At 41.4% G+C, this 21,473-nt stretch overlaps 1 protein-coding gene across 5 annotated transcripts in view; it reads left to right on the forward strand.

Moving 5' to 3' along the window:
• HYDIN (HYDIN axonemal central pair apparatus protein) overlaps positions 1–21,473 on the forward strand; it is a 379,729-nt gene that overhangs the window by 175,283 nt on the left and 182,973 nt on the right. For all 5 annotated transcript variants that reach the window (XM_032326077.1, XM_032326076.1, XM_032326075.1 and 2 more), the window contains 6 exons: positions 1,021–1,088; positions 6,761–6,993; positions 9,878–9,978; positions 12,149–12,284; positions 15,059–15,223; positions 16,869–17,021. In XM_032326077.1, coding sequence (XP_032181968.1) covers positions 1,021–1,088; positions 6,761–6,993; positions 9,878–9,978; positions 12,149–12,284; positions 15,059–15,223; positions 16,869–17,021 — 856 coding nt within the window. The remainder of the gene's footprint in view (positions 1–1,020; positions 1,089–6,760; positions 6,994–9,877; positions 9,979–12,148; positions 12,285–15,058; positions 15,224–16,868; positions 17,022–21,473) is intronic.

A 21,473-nucleotide genomic window follows, 5' to 3' on the forward strand; every position in this document is an offset into this window, starting at 1 on the left:
CTGGCCGAATTTGAGTTTGTTAGACATTCCTGTTGCATGAATCCTACTGTCTTAACCTTTGGCTCTGAATAAATTTTCCAAATTCAGGATGTGATTGCCCATTCTCTCAAAATTCCCAGACTGACTAAAAAACATAGTGAAATGACAAGGGAATTGAAAGGCTAAACTAAGAAAATATCCATTTAACATAAAGAAAGGCAATAATGGAGAAAAAGAGGAATGAGATGGCATTAAGACATATAAAAAACAAGGAGTAAAGTATAATACATGAATCTTACTTTATCAATAATTATATTAAATGTAAATATATTTAACACTTCAATTAAAGGCAGAGATCAGCAGAATGGGTTTTTTAAAAACCCACAAAACACAATTAAACTATATTTAGATCCAAAAATATGAATAAGTTGAAACTAAAAGGGATGGGAAAAGATATACTAGGCAAACAGTAACCAAAAGGAAGCTGTACTAATACCAGACAAAATAGACTTTAAAATAAAAAATTGTTACTTGAGACAAAGAACATTTTACAGTAACAAAAGAGTTAAGCCATTAAGGAAATATAACAATTATAAACATATATGCACCAAACAGCAGAGCCCCCAGATATGTGAAGGATAAACTAACAGAACCAAAGAGAGAAATGAGAATAGATTTGTGGTTGCTTAGGGCAGGGGGTGACGGATAGAGCATGATAGAGCTATGGATATGTATCTTATCCACATTAATATTCTGTGCCTTTGGTTTGGTGTGGTGTCTGCTCTGCCTCATTCATTGGTAGGAATTTGGTGATAAGTTAACCACAGCAACATTTGCTAAAACCCAGTGGTTCGAGTCTTGAAAAAGAACTCTAAGAACCACTGTGATAGACCATCACCTCAAAGTTTAAGTGCTAGATTCTGTACTTGATTTAATGCCATTTTACAGTTTTTGGACTTAACCATCTCCCTGATTCATGACTGCTACTCTGAATTCACTGGACTCCCTATCCACTCTCCTAATTTGTATTTCTACTTCCAGAGGCTGCGTCATTGGACCTACCTTCCATTTTAACGTTCCTGCTCTGCACTTTGGTGATGTTTCCTTTGGTGAGTGTTTTTCCATTTGAAGTTAAAAATTGAGTGGAATTAGTTTTCCTTCTACATGGAAGGAGGAGGGTTTACAAAGAACCTCTCCTATCATTTTTTTAATAAGTAGCAGCTGAATGGGTCTAGGAATATTCTCTCCTTTCTCTGCAGCAGTGCATTTTGATGTCATTTCCATTTATATGTGGAAGTTATCACCATGTTCCAGGCATTAAGAGCTTTCAGGCTGTAGTCACCCAGGCTCTTCCAGCAGTGGAAAAATGGAAAGCCTTAGACTTCACACTCCTATCTGAATGTTCTGAACACTCTATCTACCTATCTACCATCAGAATTTTTTTTTTTTTAAATTCTAGAGAGAGAGCGAGAGAGCACAAATGGGAGGAGTAGAGGGAGATGGAAAGATTCTCAAGCAGACTCCACACTGATCAGGGAGCCCAGTGCCCAGCTCGATCTCACGACCCTGAGATCATGACCTGGGCCAAAAGCAAGAGGCAGTTGCTCAACTAACTGCACCACCCAGGCGTCCCCTGAACACTCTATTTATGTTCAGATTCTGATTTGCCAGTCTGGCTACACAGCAACCTGTGCACAGAGATGCTCTCAAGTTTCAAGTGAATTCAGTGGTGGTTTGACTCAGGTATTCTATCACTCCAAATGGAAGATGTCTGTATTTTTGTGTTGTCTTCTTGCTCAGTTACTTCCCTGAGTCATTTCTTCCTGTCTCAGCATTTCCAATAAAAAATCACAGCATTAGCAGTGAAAGTTTCCATTTATTGGTTCCATCTTATATTCTAATCACTGCTAAGTGAATTACATATAGTACTACATTTAAACCTTTTGGAAGTCCTTTGAGGAGATGTTATTTAGGATCCCCATTTTGGAGCTGGAAGAACTGAGCATTTGAACAGTTAAATAACTTACCATGGTCACACAGCAGTGGCAGAATGAGTATTTCAAATGAGATCTGTCTAAATCATGCACAGTGAATGGGGTGCTGTTGCCCCAAAGGGGTAAAAATTGTTTGTTTGGGTTGTTTTTGTTTTTTTTTAAGCATAGATCCAATCAATGTTTATGGTCCTCCAAAGTTCAGTCCTATCCAACAGAATCTTATTCCTTAGTATTTAATATTCTCATTAGGGAGAAATTAATCTAACTTAAATTATGTTCAATGAATTGATTTCATGAAAAATTAATTCATCACAGTGGTTCTTTGAGGAGGTGATAATAATTTAGAAAAGGCTGAGAAACCCTAGTCTGAATCCATACTCCACAGTCCTTTCCATTTTTCTTTTGTTTCCTCCATTTTGACTTTCATTTCTTTTGTCTCAAGTAGGCCCTTGGGGGAAAATTTTTCTTCACAATGTATCTTTTCTTTACAAAAAGCTGATTCATAATTCCTTTATCAGTTGCTTTAACACTTAACATTTCCTAACATGTAAGAAAATCTGTATAAATGGAGTTCAATGTCTCTTAATTACTATAGAATATGAAAATGGCTGGAGAAACTTTTACAAATTTATTATGCATTTTAAGTCATAGAGTTTTTGAAGGGAAGTAAAAGTGACCTATAACTTGAAAATTGTCTGATGGCCAACTATGACAGACATACTCTCTCAAGGGTAATTGTGGCTGATCCACAATAAGAGGTGAATTACTTACCCAAAGATCTATGCAGTTATCCTCCACACAGCTCACCTGGGTCCATAGAGAGGTGTGGGTAACTGATGCATGACAGCGTCATGTCCTTCCACAGGCATTTAAATATGAACTCTAACACGGAATATTTGGAAAATGTGCCCACTTACATATTGCCTTGGAGGCAGAAAGCAGAATCTAAATAAGCACCTCAGTCATTCCAAGGAATCTCATTCTGATTCATTGTCTAGAAGCTGTCTCACTGTTCACCGCTGAAAGGTTAATGTCAATACTATACCAATGATAAGCCAATTTTTGAGCCCCAAGAATATCTGAGTCTAAAATTTAAAAAGCACCTAAGCCCCTAATAGTACATTTCAACAAAATATGGCAAACAGGAAGTGTATGTTTGTGCCTAAGATGCCACTGATTTATTAAAAATGCTGTATTTGATATTGGCAAGCTGATCCACAATAAGAGGTGAATTACTTAATTACTGGCTGACACAGTAGATAAAACCATGTATGCATGCTCTAAAGCTAGGTAGGTTTTTATTCCCCCATTAATGTCTTCCATTTGGTCTGTTGTTATCCCTAAGTATACAAGAAAGGCCATTATTGGGCAATTAATTCATTGTTTCCTTGAGCTATAGAGATAATAATCAATAGCTATTTCTCATGGTTGGTCCAGCTAGAAGTTTTGGTAACTAGCTTAGGTGAAAATTATGAACAGCTTATTTTTCTTTTGTTGTACGACATCTTATTGGGCCATTTGGTAATAAGGCAGCTAGGCAAGAGGTGGGAAGACACTGCAGACCCATGACCTAAGATTCCTCAGGGCTGAGATAGGAAAAGTTATCCTTCCTAAGTCCACCTTCAAAATTCAAGTCTCATTTCTTTTAGTCTGGATATAGATTCCTTAATCTTCTCTGCAGTGTGGCAGAAAATGTTATCAAAAACATACGTTTTTGCTTGCCAACAGGACATCTAGGGCTATTACATTTTCAAAACCAGTTAGGCCAGTTAATTCAAGCTACATGGCTGTGCTTTTGGATTCTGCACCCTAAAAGCCAAAGTCAGAGATAATTTTATGATACAAATTTCAAAATTATTTTATGATAATATTTTTAAGTCCTGAAGTTGGAACTAGAGCTCTCTCATGACTCCTACTGAAAGTATCATTATTTATTTCTCTAGAAAGATTGGCCTCCCATCACAAAGAAACATCATCCATGATGTTTCATCCATCCTGATTACTATCTCAAGTGTGCAATTAGTGCTTTGATGGGGCAGACAAAGGTAAACATGTTATTGGCTCAGGGATGAAAGAATAATAAAGGTGCATAGAGTTCCAGATGCAAGAGAAATTAACTGTTACAGGAATGAGCCAGGGACTGGAAGAGTTTTCTTCCAAGATGACTGGCATATTGGATGGTGTAAACAAGGTTTGCAGAGACTTGGAGTGTTGGCTAGTACATTGAGCTAACTAGATTTGGTAATATTGTCCCTATATTGGCACAAAGGCCCATTCTTGAAGAGGTGTCTGTTATAGGTTAGTGTTAGAGACAGGGCCTTTATTTGCTTAGAGACAAAGATTCTAGATTTGGCATCAGGGCCTGTTGAGATTGATCGTGTTAGACCATTATTAATATACTGAAGTAAACGAGAGGTATTAGTCCTGTTGGTTGGCATCTGAAATGTTTAAAGTATGGCTATAAATATTTTAATGGTAGAGTTGGGTGTTAGAGGACATATCTAATAATTACATCGACTGAAGCTACAGTAGCATGAGAGAATCAGATTATAGAATTTGGGTGGTGATTGTCCCTGAAGGAACATTGAAGCTTTGATAAATCCTCAGATTCATCAAAGAGTAACAACTGATGCCAGATGATAGGCCCAAAGGGGCAGGGTCTGTATCTGTACACTCACTATTTTTCAGGAGCTACAAGAACATGTTAAATGAGAATAAGGAGTTTAGAAGGCTTCAGGTACTCAGTGGATCTGACCATTGGATAATTTGGTCTGAGAAATTAACATCTGAGGACAAATTTGCTGGGATAAATATAGGGATTTTTAAAAAGCAACATGGTAGTTATCTTCCATGGTCCAGGTATGAACTGGTCATATTTCACTCAAAAAGAAATATTTAGGGGTGCCCGGGTGGCTCAGTGGGTTAAGCCTCTGCCTTCGGCTCAGGTCATGATCTCAGGGTCCTGGGATCAAGCCCGCATCAGGCTCTCTGCTCAGCAGGGACCCTGCTTCCCCCCTCTCTCTGCCTGCCTCTCTGCCTACTTGTGATCTCTCTATCTTTCTCTGTCAAACAAATAAAATCTTAAAAAAATATATATTTAAGTTGACTTTAGGAGGGTATAAAGTAGGCTGTAAATTAATTGTAATTGTCTCTTAGACTCTTAATTGCAATGATTATAGAAAGTCTTACAAAGGTTAGCAGAAAAAAATCATAGAAAGCATGAGGAAAGCCCTACACCCTATAGTATTAAGAGTTGGTGCAAGCAGAAGCCCAGGGGGTAGCACTTGTATTCGTAATGAGCCTGCAGTCTTTAATAAAATAACATCCCTTCTTTTGTCTCCTTAACAAGCAGTGTGGGGTCTACAGATAGTTATGCAAGGAATTGTTCTAGCTAGAAGGTTATAACTGGCTTTATTCTCGGAAAAAACTTTTAGTTTCAGGGAAATAGTCTGAGCCGGTTGTTTGGAAGGACCCATCTGAAACCTTACACAAACTATTTCCAGAGCACACCTGACATTGTAAGAGTGCTTCTCCCTTAAATGGTCAGGTGGACTAAGGGTGAGGCATCTAGAATTGTAAGAATCCTTGCTGGGAGAGCTCAGGAGTTGAATGCAGCAATACCTGACTGTGAAACTGACTTTGGAGCAGTTCCCCTGGAATTGCCAAGAGAACCCTTCAAGTCCACTTAATCAGGCAATTCTTTTTCCATAACAGATCTCTTCCAAGTAGATTGTCAGATGGTATCACAAAGGAGATAGAAACGTGTTTCATCCAGCAGCCCTGATGTGTCGAGAAAGGCTCAGTCATGGGGACCTGGAGAAGCAGATGTGGTCACAATACCCCCTGCAGTGACGTAGGAACTAGCCCCGAGACCAGCTGTGTTTTACTGCAGTAGGGTTCAAGGTGGAAAGAGTAGTGTTGGCATCTAGTAGAAATACGCATATTTGTTCTCGTTTCATTCTGAAAGTGGTGGCAGATACAGTGGCCACCTCAGGAGTCCAAAATTAGAGCTCAGTTTATAGCTTGCCAGACAAGGAGGATCCATATCTCTTAGAAAAGGACCAGGAGTCTCCCAGAACTGAATGTAGGAAGGCTAGATTTAACATGACAAAGTAGCTTTGTCTAAGGGAGGTAAAAGCCGATATGGCAGTCTCTGGCTGGCTCAAACGCAGTTTGTAAAGTCTCTCTCAGGAGAGGCTATTATTCGATTTTTTGTCATCGACCCTGAGTGCGTGAGCCTCAGACAGGTCCAGGATGAGTTATATAATGTCTTGGCAGGCTCTAGGTCACACAGCGGGGACACAGCGGGGAAAACCACACAGGCTTCTCCTTTAACACACCGGCAAATAAAAAGAGCAAATATGATTCAGTTTCTTTAAAAAATCTATATTCTATGCAAAAATTAAATGCAAAATATACTTTTGGAGGGCAAGTCACCACACAGGTAATAAGAGGCTGCTTCTGAGAGGGACCTGGATGGACATCAAGGCATAGTTTCATGTCTATTGTTGCTACATAGTAAGTGTATAAAAGTATTCATCGAAGAAAGAAAAGGAAAGGAAAGGGAAGGGGCGGGAAAGGAGGGAAGGAAAGAAGGGAGGGAGAAAGAGAAATAAAGAAATGCATTCGTTTGTTGGACGACTGAAGACTGTCAGTGGGAGGTGGAGTTAAGCACGTTGCAATGAGCTGCATAGACATTTGAGAGTTTTGACAATGCTAGCCAAGGTTGAAGTTCAAGGGAGGCTATAGTGGGGCTCTTACTTCTTACCTCACATTTTGTTTTCCAGGCTTCCCTCATACCTTGATATGTTCCCTCAATAATACCTCCTTGGTCCCCATGACCTTCAAACTGCGTGTCCCTGGGGATGGTGATGGCCATAAAAGCATTTCAAGTTGCCAGTATTCAGACTACAAAATGCCGTCTTGGAACAAGGACGAAATACGCATAGTGCAACCAAAAGAATTCACCATCACTCCCAGCAGTGGCACCATTCGCCCCCAAGGATTTGCCGCTATCAGGGTAAAGTGCACAGCCTTCCAGCACATATGGGCAAGGAGCCAAACTCTCAAATATTTATTAGGGCCACAGCTAAGGTGTGCTTTACATGCCCACCATCAGTGGGAGACAGTGACCCTAATTCACATGGAAAGGTGGGCCCTTAAGGCAATAAACTACCGGGGCCAAAGAAACCAGATACAAATATATCGGGCGAAAAGAACTGACACTGCCCTAGTGGATTTCCATCAATCTAGATACACTGCCCTCACCAGAACAATGGATTCTAGCGATCTGTAGTACAACCACTGCTCTGTATAGACAGTACACTCATGGGTACAAATAGTAAAAGATTTAAGAATTCATTGATAATTAAGTCCTACTTTCCTTTGGAATCTAATCGTTTATACCACTATAGGTCCAGATTTGTGCCCCAGATGATAACCCAGTTTATTCAGATTTTTAATATAAATCTGGGCTTCATGGTGAGTGTAGATGTGATATTCCTCACAGTGGTTTATATTTAGACCCACGGTGTGATGCTCTCTGGTAATGGCCACCAGCAGAATTATTTCACAGCTGACTGAGAAAGGTTTTACTCTCCTCCCTCACTGACTTTTGCTTCTCCAAATAGTTGGGTCTAGCATTATTGAAGGCTACTAACTTGAGATTATTTTATCTTTTTTGGGAAAGAAAAAGTAAGATTTCCATAGCTAAGGTTGGTAATTTTCTCTTTGAATATTTAATTCAGCTATGGCCTTATCCCCTCACATTTAAAAAAATGTTTTATAATATCTCACCATGGATCCATTCATCCTCAATCTTTTCTGGGACTTTTTGGCTCTTCGAAGGGCTTCTCCATGGACCTAATGAAATTTATATTATATATCGTTACAACTTCTCCGGGGTGTGGTACTTAGTTGGCTTGGGCTGCTAATTTTACCAACACTCAAGTCTGAGAGGCTGATAAACAACAGAAATTTATTTCTCACAGTTTGGAGACTGGATGTCTGAGATCGGGGAGACAGAATGGGAGGGTTCTGGTGAAGGGCCCCTTCCGGGTTGCAGACTGCTGACTTCCTGTGTCCTCGCTTGGTGGGAGGAGCTGGGGTGCTCTGGGGGAGCTTTCCTATGAGAGCTCTACCCTCAAGACCTAATCACCCTCAGTGTCCCCACCTTCTAATTACCATCACACTACAGGTTGGGATTTCAATATAATGAATTTTGTTTGGGGGTGGGGGACGGGGTAGGGAGGACACAACCATTCAGATGATTGCAGTTCCTAGCTGTGACTTTCTCAGGATGAAATGCTGCTGCAAACCGCCTACACATTACCTGCCTTTTCTTTGTGCCTTTCACACATGGCACTGGAAGATTTTAGGAGCCATAGCATCCATCTAGCAGCCTTCTGCCAGAACTTCTTATTTTTCTGCCTTCTAACCGTAGCTTGGATAGAAACAAGGCCGCCTCACTCCAGGCCCTTCTGCACGTGGGGGCAGCTACTTCTCCCTGAATCTGACAAGTTTCCTTTCCAAATCCATGGCTCCATCTTCTTTTCCCTTTTATATTTGGAAAAACTTTCTCCAAGCTTCAGCTTTTGCCCCTGAACTATACTTCAGCCATGTCTGTGTAGACTCGAATTTGCATCCAGTGATTCCCTTTGCAACTAAGAAAAAAGTTCTAATTAGTCCTTCATACATAATTTATAGGTAGAAAAGCTTTCACGTCTGCCAGAAGCTATTCTCCCCACTTAGAAGTATCTCTTCCACTACAAATCATCTTAAGCAATTAAATATTGTGACAAGACTTCAACAGCCTGAATGTAAAATTTCACAATAATAAATAAAAACATAGGGTAAAATATATATACTGGGCACATATTGTCCTTGACTAGACCTTTATTTGGAGCTTCCTGGTTTTTGCTCTAATGATGAATATGGAGAGTAAAGGAGAGAGACGAGATTTTGATTTTTCTTTTTTTTTTAGATTTTCTTTATTTGTCAGAGAGAGAGAGCAAGCACAAGCAGAGGGAGCGGTGGGCAGAAGGAGAAGCAGACTCCCCACGAGCAAGGAGCCCAATGCAGGACTTGATTTCAGGACCCTGGGATCAGGATCTGAGCTGAAGGCAGACGCTTAACCAACTGAGCCACCCTGGCATCCCAAGATTTTGATTTTTCTTAAAAAGAAAATTATCTAGGGGTGCCTGGGTGGCTCAGTGGGTTAAAGCCTCTTCCTCTGGCTCAGGTCATGATCTTAGGGCCCTGGGATCGAGCCCCACATGGGGCTCTCTGCTCAGCAGGGAGCCTACTTCCCCCCTCTCTCTGCCTGCCTCTCTGCCTACTTGTGATCTCTCTCTCTCTGTCAAATAAGTAAATTAAATCTTTTTTTTTTTAAAAAGTATAGCTTTAAAAAAATATATTACAAAAAATTATCTAGTTGATTCCTTATGCCATTTTCTGGAACTGACATGGTCATGTTCATTTATTTTTCTCTAAGAGAGACTTAGCTATACTGTTTTATTGGTGTATTGAATTTTCATAATTGACAGAGCCCAGAGGCATAGAGAACAATTTAAATTGAGTGATTAAAGTTTGTTTGATATGGCTCATCCTTCAGGGTAATTTTTCCCCTGATGCAAGTGTATGACTTCTTTGATACAGTCTTCTCAGAAATGAGCAAACCTATTGTGCCAAAAGCCATTTGGTTTCTAACCTGGCCTTTGAAAAAACTCAGCAGGCCCTGAACCCGAAATGTAACTTGTTCCGCTAAAAATGTAAAGCGCCATACATCCCATAACAAAGTACTTAGAAGCCGTACTCCCCCTGTGGTCCTCCTCTGTTCCTTTCCCCGCTGCGTAGGGGGAGGGCTGGCCTTGCAGAAGAGCCGCTTCTCACCTTTTCCTTTCCAGGTGACCTTATGCTCCAACACTGTGCAGAAATACGAGCTGGCCCTGGTGGTGGACGTGGAGGGCATCGGGGAAGAAGTGCTGGCGCTCCTAATTACTGCAAGGTATCCCCCTCACCTGCTTTCTCTCTTCCCCAGCCCCCCTGAGCCGCCAGTGATGGGCTGCCTCTCCCAGAGGCAATGTGCCTGCAATCGGTCCACACTGCCTTGGTTCTGCTTTCCTGGGGAAGGAGGCTGAATCTGATACTCAAATGACAAAGCTTTGAAACAGCCAACTGCACCTTTGGTGGAGATAAGAGAAGGGATGTGCATGTGTGTTGCCGGTGTTAAGAATAATAGTGCTTTCTAATGGTCTGACTTTCCCAGTATATAACTAAAAAGGTTTTACCAGAAAGAGGCAAACAGTTGCTGGTTTTCATTTTTATCTTTAAATATAGTACTCCAGGGTTATGCCCAGAAAGAACAGTGCTGCCAGTCCTGCTGTGCGAGATCCATTTAGCGAGACAGTCCTGCTTCAGGACACCATTATCACGAGTTCAATGCCACCCGAAGGAGGCCCTCTAACCACATCACCTCCTCAGAACCATCCCCACCTTCTCTGTGTTTTAATACAGGCAGCAATGGGCTGTGGGGCCAGGTGAAAATCCTAGCTCTGCCATTTATCACTTGTGTCTCCTTGACCAAGTTACTGTCTTTTCCAAAGGTTGGAGCATGACACCAATGATGAAGGTCCTCCTAAGTAAATAAATAAAATCATGGCCCACACTTTTGCCAAAGCAAACAGGTGTCCAGGTCTGAACCTTTAGGGGGTATGTATGAAAATGCCATCATCTATATGAAATTACTTAGCAAAAACCTGATAACTCATCCATCCCTAGGGTTTAGGCCTCACGAGTTACAGAAGATGTACTGTAAAGGACTTGAAGGTCAAGGCCTTGCTATGGTCTACTAAGTCTTCTTTCCAAAGACCTACCTAATGATTTTTTTTGTTTAAAAATAGCAAAAATTTTCATCTGGTTCTTTCTATACCCAGGTTTACATTTTTGCCTAGTCTTGCATTTCATTTCTTTTCTGTGTGGGTTTATTCTGATACTTCCCTCCTCTCAGCACCCCCTTCCCAGCTGATATCAATAGCAGATCCTGAATTTTAAAAGGGGGTGGGGCAGGGGATCTTAAGCAGCTATGAGTTTCCTGCCATATACTCTGTGACCCAAGTCAAATACTGCAAGTCCTACCTATTTCAGGTAGTAAAGGATTAGCTTTATGAAAGTCATCAGGTCAACCGGCAACTCGATTCTAGCTAAAAATGAACACCCATCCCATTCGAAACCTCAAACTTGAGGTTAACAAGACTCTCCTGTCATTATTTTTGGTGTAATCTGTAGGAACTGCTTGAAGACCCTCAACAAAAGAATTGCTTTTAGAACTCGCAGAGAGCAGGCAGTGACAGCTTGCTGTGCCCTCTACCACAGGTTAATCATCTCTCACTGAGTGAGCTCTCGTTCAGTGCTCTGGGCACTGTGCTATATTATTCATTCGCAATACCTCCTATATTTCCCTCAACACTCTGAGAAGAGTTCATTATGCTAATGTCAGTCCTTAGAATTACCTTCATTACACCTCTGAGCAAAGTGGGACTCTGGGAGGGAAAGCTACTTGCTCAAGCTTGTACTTGTTAAGGTCAGCCATTTGATAGTGGCTCTGATTCAGATGCCAGTGCTCCCCACCGTGGCGCTGTATTGCCACCACTGTCCGTGCCAGTTCCGGGTTGAGCAGCTGTCTGAGCCTACAGCTCCAAGACAGCTGTTCTGCATAGGAATTAGAATTATTACCATAATTTAGATGGTACAGACTGTAGCTAGTCCTTGGAGGACTCTGACTGGTCCAAAGTGTCACAGCTAGTTAGGACCCCATGCTGGTGGCATTGGCCCTATTTGACTTGGAAACCCATCCACTACCCTAAGGATCTTGCACTGTGGGGGCGCCTTGGGGAAACAAGGCCAAATATGAAAAACAATGGAAATGTCAGTCATTACCCATGGAGGACTGCTGTTTAAGGAGTCCTGCTTCTAGCCCTTTTTTGATTAAAAAGTGGTGACTGGGGGCTAAGGGATAAGGACAACAGGAGAGGAGATTTGAAAATGATTAATGTAGTCGTTAGAGAAAAACTTTGTGGCAGTGACAAATGGTGTTTAACTTGGGACTCAGCCTTCTCCATATGTAAACAAGCTCTCTATCCTTTTGAATTCTTTAATGGTGTCCTTCCTTTGAGCAGGTGTATTGTACCTACCCTCCACATGGTTAACTCAGAGGTGGACTTCGGGCGCTGCTTCCTGAAGTACCCCTACGAGAAAACAGTCCAGCTTGTCAATCAAGATGACCTCCCAGGATGCTATACGGTCCTGCCTCAGGTGAGTTACGATATCCTTTTCCAGTGTTGATTTTTTTTTTTTCAATTGGATTTTCTTGATGAGAAAGAGAAACCCTTCTAAAGAGCCATGTTCCTGAACACATGACCTTCTGTACTTCCTATTTTTTAACCCTGAGAAGATCTGGGCACAGGGTCATAAAGCCGCAGCTGGATTGCCACCCACATGATTAAGCAGCGACACATGTAAACAGTTATTAATTTCCCAGGTAAACTGCCTTTGATAAAGAAAGGAGAGGGTCAATTAAGCCAACATGAAGAAGTTATACCTGCAAATAATTGCCTATGAATTAAACTAGGAGTTTTCATTTATGGCCATGCCTGTGGCTTGAACAGCATCACTAAGATACAATACTTAGAAGCAGGCTTGTTGAACTAGAAGGCTAGAGTTACTACAAAAAAGAAAAAAAAAGGGAAATCATCTCCTAATGTTTTATGAAATGGATCTGTCTGCATGCCACTACAACTTCCTAAGTGGGACACGAAGCAATTAAACACGTGAATTAAAGATTCAAAAAGATTTCTATAGATCAAAGAAATGGAAGGTTACTAATGGGATGCAATTTACCAAGAATGCATTTGTATTTAAAACTCTATTGCTCTGGGACGCCTGGGTGGCTCAGTCGGTTGAGTGGCTGCCTTAGGCTTGGGTCATGCTCCCCATGTCCTGGGATCGAGTCCCACATCGGGCTTCCTGCACGGCAGGGAGCCTGCTTCTCCCTCTGCCTCTCTGCCTGCCACTCTGCCTGCCTGTGTGCTCTCTTTATGACAAATAAATAAAAATAAAATCTTTTTTAAAAAAAAACTCTATTGCTCTGTAAGGACAGTACTCTAATAAAAATTCATACCAAAAAAAAAAAACCCCACCCCCAAAAAAACAAATAATATGGGGTTTTTATTTGACTGTAGGCTCAAAATGAGTTCAAAGACAAGTATGGAGGCCATGGAACAAAGACAGGTTAGGCTGTATCAGAGGAACACAGTGGTCGGCTAAAGGAAGATGATAGCAAGGCAGTGCCAGACTTTGTGTTCAGATCTTGACATCAAAATCCTTAGTGGAAACATAAAAAAAAAATTATGTGTGGAGTAACCAGGATGGCAATTGACATCATCTGGAAATTCAAGTTCTATGAGAAGCATGGTGTTTAAACAGGAACAGAAAAGACTTAGCTAGGATGAAATAGCCATCTTTTACTAGTTGAAGGGCCATTATGTAAAGGAGGAAGTTGGAATTACCCTATGGACTTCTCTGAGACAAAACCAGAAGCCAAGGGTTGGGTTTGATGAGAGCCAGCTTTTCTAACTTTTAGGTGATCGACAATGGAATAGGCTAGCCTTGAGTAACACACGATCATCTCAAGAACTCAGAGCAGAGCCTGCCCCTGCGGTGATGAGAGAGCTTTTTCTGCACACCTTGGCTGGGAGAAGGGTGAGACACTTGCATGGAGCACAGAATTTAGAGGGGAGCCCCAAAACTCAGCCATCAAGATAAATCATATTTTCATGTTACATTTTAAGAAATCAAAATTAATGCAAAATTAAAACAAAGTATCAAATATTAGATAAAGACAGAATCAGCATTGCTGATCTTCCCTTTGGCCTCAGGCACCCATGAGGCTGGGCAGAGCACTGCCGCATTGACCCGCTGAGTTGGATTAGGCCGTGTTAGCCCATTCCAGGTGCACAAAGACCATGGGGGTCTCTGGACAGTTGAAATCTGTATGCTCTGTCTTTATTCTCTAGGAGCTGCAATTTCCCAGAAGTACCCAAATTTATTTGGCCAATGGGATTTTTAAAGTTGTATTTGTTGCTGTTTTTCATAAAAGCTAGTAGAGCACACAGGTGGCTCAATCAGTTAAGTGGCCAACTCTTGATTTCGGCTCAGGTCATGATCTCTGGGTCCTGGGATCAAGCCCCGTATCTGGCTCCATGCTCAGCAGGGAGTCTGCTGGAGATTCTCTCCCTCTCCCTCTGCCCTCCCCCTGCTTGCATTCTCTCTCTCTCTCTCTCAAATTAAATAAATAAATCTTAAAAAAAAAAACTGGTAATATGTTAAGAGCAGGGTTTTGGAGAACATACAGTGATAAATGCTGGATAACATTCGCTCATTCATTCATTCATTCATTCTTTCACCTACCTATGTTGCCATTTATATAAAACATGGACTGAGCATATGTTCTGGGCCAGGAAATGGGCATGTGTTGAGGAGAGGCCAGGTCGTGCCCTAGGAAGTTGACAGTCTATGCAACAGATGGACACACAGATAGTACACACTGTGGACTGGGGCTGGGGCTGCAGGATGCCCCCTGGTGACAGAGGAAAAGCCCTGAGTCTAGAGCAGGGTGGGTACCTGCAAGTGTTCCGGATGGATGTGCAGGTCAGTCAAAGGGAGGGAGCGTTCTAGGAGGAGTAACGCACATGCAGAAGGCTGGAGGTAGGAAGCAGTATCGTGCTCAAGAAGACCAGGAGCTTCTGTTGACAGAGCACAAGCGAAGGAGGTGGTGGGGGATAAAGCATGAACACCTGGAGGACTAAGCCAAGGAATTTGGCTTAGGGACTAATTCACATTGCGGATAATTTCAGCATCTTGCTGGGTTGTGCACTTTGGATTGGGGCCGAATGCACACCCTGCTTCCCTTTAGCAGATTTGTCATCCAAGGACTCAGGATGACGCTTGTTTCAAAATAACCTAATTTGCTATTTTTTTCCTACCCTGCCAGGGGCTTGCTTATCCGTCCAGCTTGTCTCTCCCAACAGGTATATGGAGATAAGCCTGCTGTGTTACTCTCCAGTCCCACGCCCTGTGGAGTCATCCCTCCCCACAGCACTGTTCACATACCTCTGGCCTTGGAGACCCAGGTCACTGGGGAATATAGGTCCACAGTCTACATCTCAACTTTTGGGAGCCCGGACCCCCCTATGGTGAGAGCCAGTTTTCAGAATTACAGTTAAAATTTCTGTACTTCTTGCAGACTCCATATTTGTATATTTTCTGGTTTTGTATTTTCACTCTGCAGTAGTAAAATACTAGTGCTGTGTCACTCCAGGAATTTACCTTCAGATTTATGTAGACGAAGTACTGTTTTATAACATTTGTCCTTTTTAATTCTTTATTTTGTTTTAATTTGTAAACTTTTTAGTTTTTCAATTTTATTTTTAAATTATTTTGAATTTTAATTCCAGCATAGTAAACATGCAGTGTTATGTTAGTTTCCGATGTACAATATAGTCCTTCAACAAGTCTATATATTATTATTACTCGTTGCTCATCAAGATAAGTGTCCTCTTAACCTCATCACTTATTTCCCCCATCCCGCCTATCCACCTCTCCTCTGTTGTTCTATACAGTTAAGAGTCTGTGTTTTGGTTTTCTCTTTTTATTTTCCTCTCTTTGTTTTTTTGTTTGTTTGTTTCTTAAATTCCATATATGCGTGAGATTGTATGTTATTGGTCTTTCTATGACTGACTTATCTCACTTAACGTTATACTCTCTAGATCCATCTCTGTTGTAGCAAATGGTAAACTACCTTCTTTTTTATGGTTGAGTAATATTCCATTGTACATACACATCATGCCTTCTTTATCAATAGTGTTTGTTCTTAAACTCCTATCGGGAGTTTCACACACACACACACACACACACACACACACACAGAGTGGGGGCCTAGCCCCCCTCCAGAAACTCTGAGGAGAGAGGCCATCTGTGCGTGGATCATCCTCCTCTGTTGTTCCCAAACAAAGCTGAGTATCCTTCACTGGCTGCATGTGGGCTGTGAGTGTGATTCCAGTCACTGCCCACTGGGTGTTTTCCTGTATTTTGACTGGACTCATAGCCAGATGAACCTACTAAAGCTGTGGGAAGAGAAAGATATGGAAAGTTATCTGCTGCTTGAGCTGAATCAAAGGATACATCTTGAAATTTGAAGTTGCCCAACAGGCTGTGAATCCCTACACATTTGGTTTAGTTGGGAGCTGGGTGATGTGGGTGTACATTAATTTGAAGTGATTCTGAATGCTTAGAGAGTAAACTAGGGTTTCGCTTTCATCTCTTCATGTAAGATGCCATAGATAATCCACCTCACAAAGGCAGGCCAACGGGAAAGCTGCCCCTGGTCCAGGCACCCCGCCCTGCACAGATGCAGCCCATGACGAGGTCCTGTGCTGAGCAGGCAGCACTGTATGAAAGAAGAAGGCACCCCCTTCCTCAGGCAGATACAATGCCTGGATGGGGGCACGGGGCTAGCGGGAGCACAACAAGGTGGCTTTCAGTCCCCAGACTGCACAGCTGTATGCAGCGGACAGCCCTGTTGTTTCCTCTCAGTGTGCGCTTGGGCTGACCAGGCAAGCCAGTCATCCCTTCTGGGGAGGAATTCCAGGCTGGGTTCATGGGTCTGACCAGCATGGCCATCTCTGTGTCCCGCTGACCACGGAGGACAGAGGGAAGGAATGACAGCTCTCATAAGCACCCTTTAGTGCCCCTACTCTCTATAAAAAGGAGTGAAACCATCTCCAAGGCCAGCCATTTTTCAGCTCTTTTTCTGTTTTTTTCTCTTGGCGTGGAATGTAGGTCTGTCGCATAAAGAGCATCGGAGAAGGCCCAGTTATCTATGTACATCCCACTCAAGTTGATTTTGGCAATATCTATGTCCTAAAGGACTCCTCAAGGGTTCTCAACCTGTCTAACCAGTCCTTCATCCCTGCGTTATTTCAGGCACGCATGGTGAGTAGATGGCGGGCCGTCGTGGGCTGAAAACACAGCTTTGCTTGTACCTTATAGGCAGCGGTCCTGTTTTTACAAAATGCCTTTGAAACCGGTCAACAGAAGCAGAGATTTCTATGGTTTGACTACATTAAGCTCTGTCATTCTCATCCTCAGTTCCTCTCTATTACAATCCCTTTGTTGACTAGGAAACACAATGTGCATACAGTTTAGTAAACAAGCAAATATATTTAGTATAATGTTGGGAGAATGCTTCCAAGACCTTGTTACTGAACTATACCTAAGCCACTCCCCCACCTCTGGAAAACACCTCTTAAATGTCCCTGTAACTGAAAAATGCCTTTTAATATTTAATTTGAACCCTTTTGGTCTCAAATATGTTACTATGCTAATTCTAGTTTTATCCTCTCTTCCTTTTAGCAATATTTTGATGTAATTTATAAAGACACTTAAAGTATAACAAGATATTTGCCAAAAGTTGAACTTAAAGGAAACTAAAACAAGGATTGATACAAAAAAAGATATGTAATAATTCTAGAAATGAGTTTGTCCTATGTCTATGTATTTTATAATATATACACCTGCTAGTCTTCTATAAATTCATTTTTAACAGATAATGCCAATTTTTACAGAATTCAGAAACTTCTCATCCAGCAACTGAAAATATTTTTGATTTTAGAAAAAGTTTTCTAAATTTAAATATAAAATATTAAATGGTATAGCCCTCATCCTTTCCCCAACTTATTGATATTTGAATGAATGCTAACATTTGGTTTCAGTATTTGTCAGATATTTCTGAAAAATAATATTAATTTTCTAAAAGTCACCATTAGAAGGAACAGGATCATGGTTTTCTGCTGAGTTGTCACAGCTCCTCAGAGCCATTGGTCCCAATAAACATCATTACTATTATTCCTTCTTATTATCAGTTGTCATTAGTCCTTATAAAGGCAGCCTTTTCCTACATAGTCACTGCTCTTTGCAGCATGAGGTTCAGACACAACCCCACCCTCGTCTGAGTGCTGTGTGGGTCTTGTATGGAAAATAATATCTAATGATGTTGAAAGAAAAATCCTACAGAAAAGATGCCTCGGCTCGTCTTCATCCAGTGAATTAGTTGATGTGCTTGGTGGAAAGCAAGGGGTATTGCTAGGAAGGGTTGCTTGTGGCCCAGCTTTGTGTGTGCAGAGTTCACAGTGGAGGAGGCACAGACGCAGCCAAGCTGTCAAGGAGGCCACTGAGAGGTGGCCTGAGAGGGTCCAAGCAGATTACGGAGGAGGAGATGAGTAGAAACCACCAGAATGGTTAGGTACCAGGGTAGCACCTGCCACTTGGTTAAATTCTCCGGTAGTTCCAGATTTCGCTTTTTGACACACGTTAAAAACCAAAAAAAATACCAAGGATCTATGGGTTTTTATTAATATGGTGTATATATTGAGTGATCCAGCTGGTTGTTAAAATGGGACTTTTTCTTTTTCACAAAGGATTCGTGATTCCATCTTTTGATCTTTAGTATCCTCTTTTTTTTTTTTTTTTAAAGATTTTTATTTATTTATTTGACAGAGAGAAATCACAAGTAGATGGAGAGGCAGGCAGAGGGAGAGAGAGGGAAGCAGGCTCCCTGCTGAGCAGAGAGCCCGATGCGGGACTCGATCCCAGGACCCCGAGATCATGACCTGAGCCGAAGGCAGCGGCTTAACCCACTGAGCCACCCAGGCGCCCTCTTTAGTATCCTCTTAAATCAGGAAGCTCCAGTTCCAGCAGCCAAATGTGTGATATAAGCGATTGGTTGTAGACTATTTCCCCGCACATTCGCTCTTGAAAAACTGGTGGTGGTGAGCTGATTGTCCTTCCAGCATAAAAGTAGTTTTAACTGTAATTCTCATGAGTGAACAGTTCATTCCTTTCATATTTCAGCTGGAGTTTTGATGGCTATCCTAGTAAAAAAATACTAACGTGTGTTAATATTATAGGAATTGAATGACACTATCTGGGACATTAGCTACAGTGGGAAGAAATGGAAATACCATTTACTAAATTTTGAAATTGTTGTACAACGCTGGACCTGCAAATTCATTCTCATAGAAATTACCAGGCATTAGGAAAAAGTTTCAATTAGTAATTGTTTTTTTCCCCTAAGCCAAGAGCTCAGTACCCAGGCTACTGGTGGTCCGATATTTGTTGCATTTCCTTTTTCACTCAGAGAGAAGCAGGGCAAGGACAGACTCTTCACTTCCTCCAGGATTAGTAAGGATTCAGGTCTGAAAGTTCTCTCTCTCTTCCTGCTGGATGCCCTGACAGGCAGGCTCATCCTGTCTCCTCTCTTGGCTGTCAGAAAATGTCAGCCCTCCCCTCATGTGGCTCCCACTGTCAGCCGCTTGCCACGCTCAGTCTTGTGCATGGTCTGTAGTCACGGCAGCCACTGTGATTACATTCTCTCTTGCTTGGCAAGAGACATGTGTTTGTCATCAGCTGGAGGGGCAGGAGATAGGAAGCTGGAAGCCCACCTTCACCATGCTGTTGGGAAATAAATTGGAATTGCAGAGATTTTGAATTTCTCCGAAATAAATGCTGTATTAAAAAGTGATTAAAACTCCTGAAACTTCTTAGTACAATATGGAGCGAAGAAACGGTGAAGATTATATATATCTTTTCTGTTTCAGTAAAGCTTAACTTGTCCTGAGTCTAGTCTAAAAAAAAAAATGATTAGTAAAAGCAGAAAGTTGTGTGACCCCAAGCCATAAGTTCTCCTTTGCTTTGGAATGCTTGAAATACCAGCCTCCCCTAGTGGTTCCCTGTGGCTGATTTATTTGGATTTAAGATGAAAGACCCAAAACAATAGAGTAAGTCACCGCTGATTTGGAGGTTAAAAATATCAAAGTGTGAGAGCAGAGCCGAGAAAGGCCATTTTGGCAAGGGTATATGGGCTCTGCTTCACACATAGCACTCCTCTCTTCTCTCTGGGTGACAGCAGAAATAAGGCAAGAATATGGTAGTTCTCTGGACCCTAGGACTTCAGCATCAGGCTGGAAGATAGACATCTTCTTTCATGGGTGCCCCTTGCTAAGCAAAGAATGTGCACTGCCCAGCACTTATTCAGAAACATCTGGAATTTATTCAATCTAAGGGAACAATTAGCTCGAGAATTTGCATCCAGATGTCAGTGACATGATTCAGCTGGCACTAAAGCATTTTGCATGGGCTTTCTGTCTCCATGATCTGTGGGAGAGGCCATTACAGTTAGACCTTTAGAGTTTCCAGGATCCAGGAAATAAGAATACTGATGCTTCATTCAAGCTTGGCTCCTTTTAAACATTTATTTTCTTTGTCACTTGCCAAGCCATACACAGTGATAACAGCATTCAGGGAATCATTGGGATTTCACATCTTCAGGCCCTAAGCCATTGGGTCCTTTCCTTGTCTAGGTAGGGACACCCTCTTTATATTTACTTGTTTGTCTGATTGTCTCCTTCAGATGATGAGTGTCTCTGATCTGAATTACCAGCACCTAGCAACAGGCTTGGAATTCTGATGATGACAATACGATGGCATTAATTGTAACTAATGGTTATTTAGTTCTATTTGCCACTTTATGTACAGTATTTCACTTACTGTAACCTGTGAGAGAAATATTGTTATAATGCCCATTTGAATGAGGTAGAAGCAGAGGTACAGACAGGTTCAATAAATTGCTATAACCTGTAAGTGGCAGAGACTGGTTCCCAGGACTAGTGGTCTGACTTCAGACTCATACTCTTTTCTACTGTACTGCCTAACTTTGCCCAACCAGTGGTTATCCAAAAGGATGTGAAAATGGGGAAAGGATTTTGGTTTCATGTCCATGAAAGACCCTTACAGGTAGACATTCCTAGAAGAACAGATTTTTCTAAAAAGTTGGGGGAAGAAATTAAGGAGTGTTTCTGAAGTAGACTATATTAAGAAATGAAGAGTATGATATAGTATCATACTTAAAGGGTCTATCCAACAAGATTATCTAACAATTGTAAATATTCATGTCCCCAACATGGGAGCAGCCAATTATAAAACCAATTAATAACCAAAGTAAAGAAACACATTGATAATAATACTTTAATAGTAGGGGACTTTACTCATAGCAATGGACGGATCATCTAAGCAGAAGATCAACAAAGAAACAAGGGGCTTTGAATACATACTGGACCAGATGGACTTCACAGATATATAGAACATTCCATCCTAAGACAACAGAATAATTATTATTCTCAAGTATACATAGAACTTTCTCCAGAATAGATCACATACTATGTCACAAATCAGGTTTCAACTGATATCAAAAGATTGGAATTACTCTCTGCATATTTTCAGTTAAAACTTGAACTCAATCCCAAGAGGAAATTTGGAAGGAGCTCAAAACACTTGTAGGTTAAAAAGCATCCTAGGAAAAACTGAATGGGTCAACCAGGAAATTAAAGA

The sequence above is a fragment of the Mustela erminea genome, chromosome 19 (genome assembly GCF_009829155.1).
Source record: "Mustela erminea isolate mMusErm1 chromosome 19, mMusErm1.Pri, whole genome shotgun sequence".
NCBI lineage: Eukaryota > Metazoa > Chordata > Mammalia > Carnivora > Mustelidae > Mustela > Mustela erminea.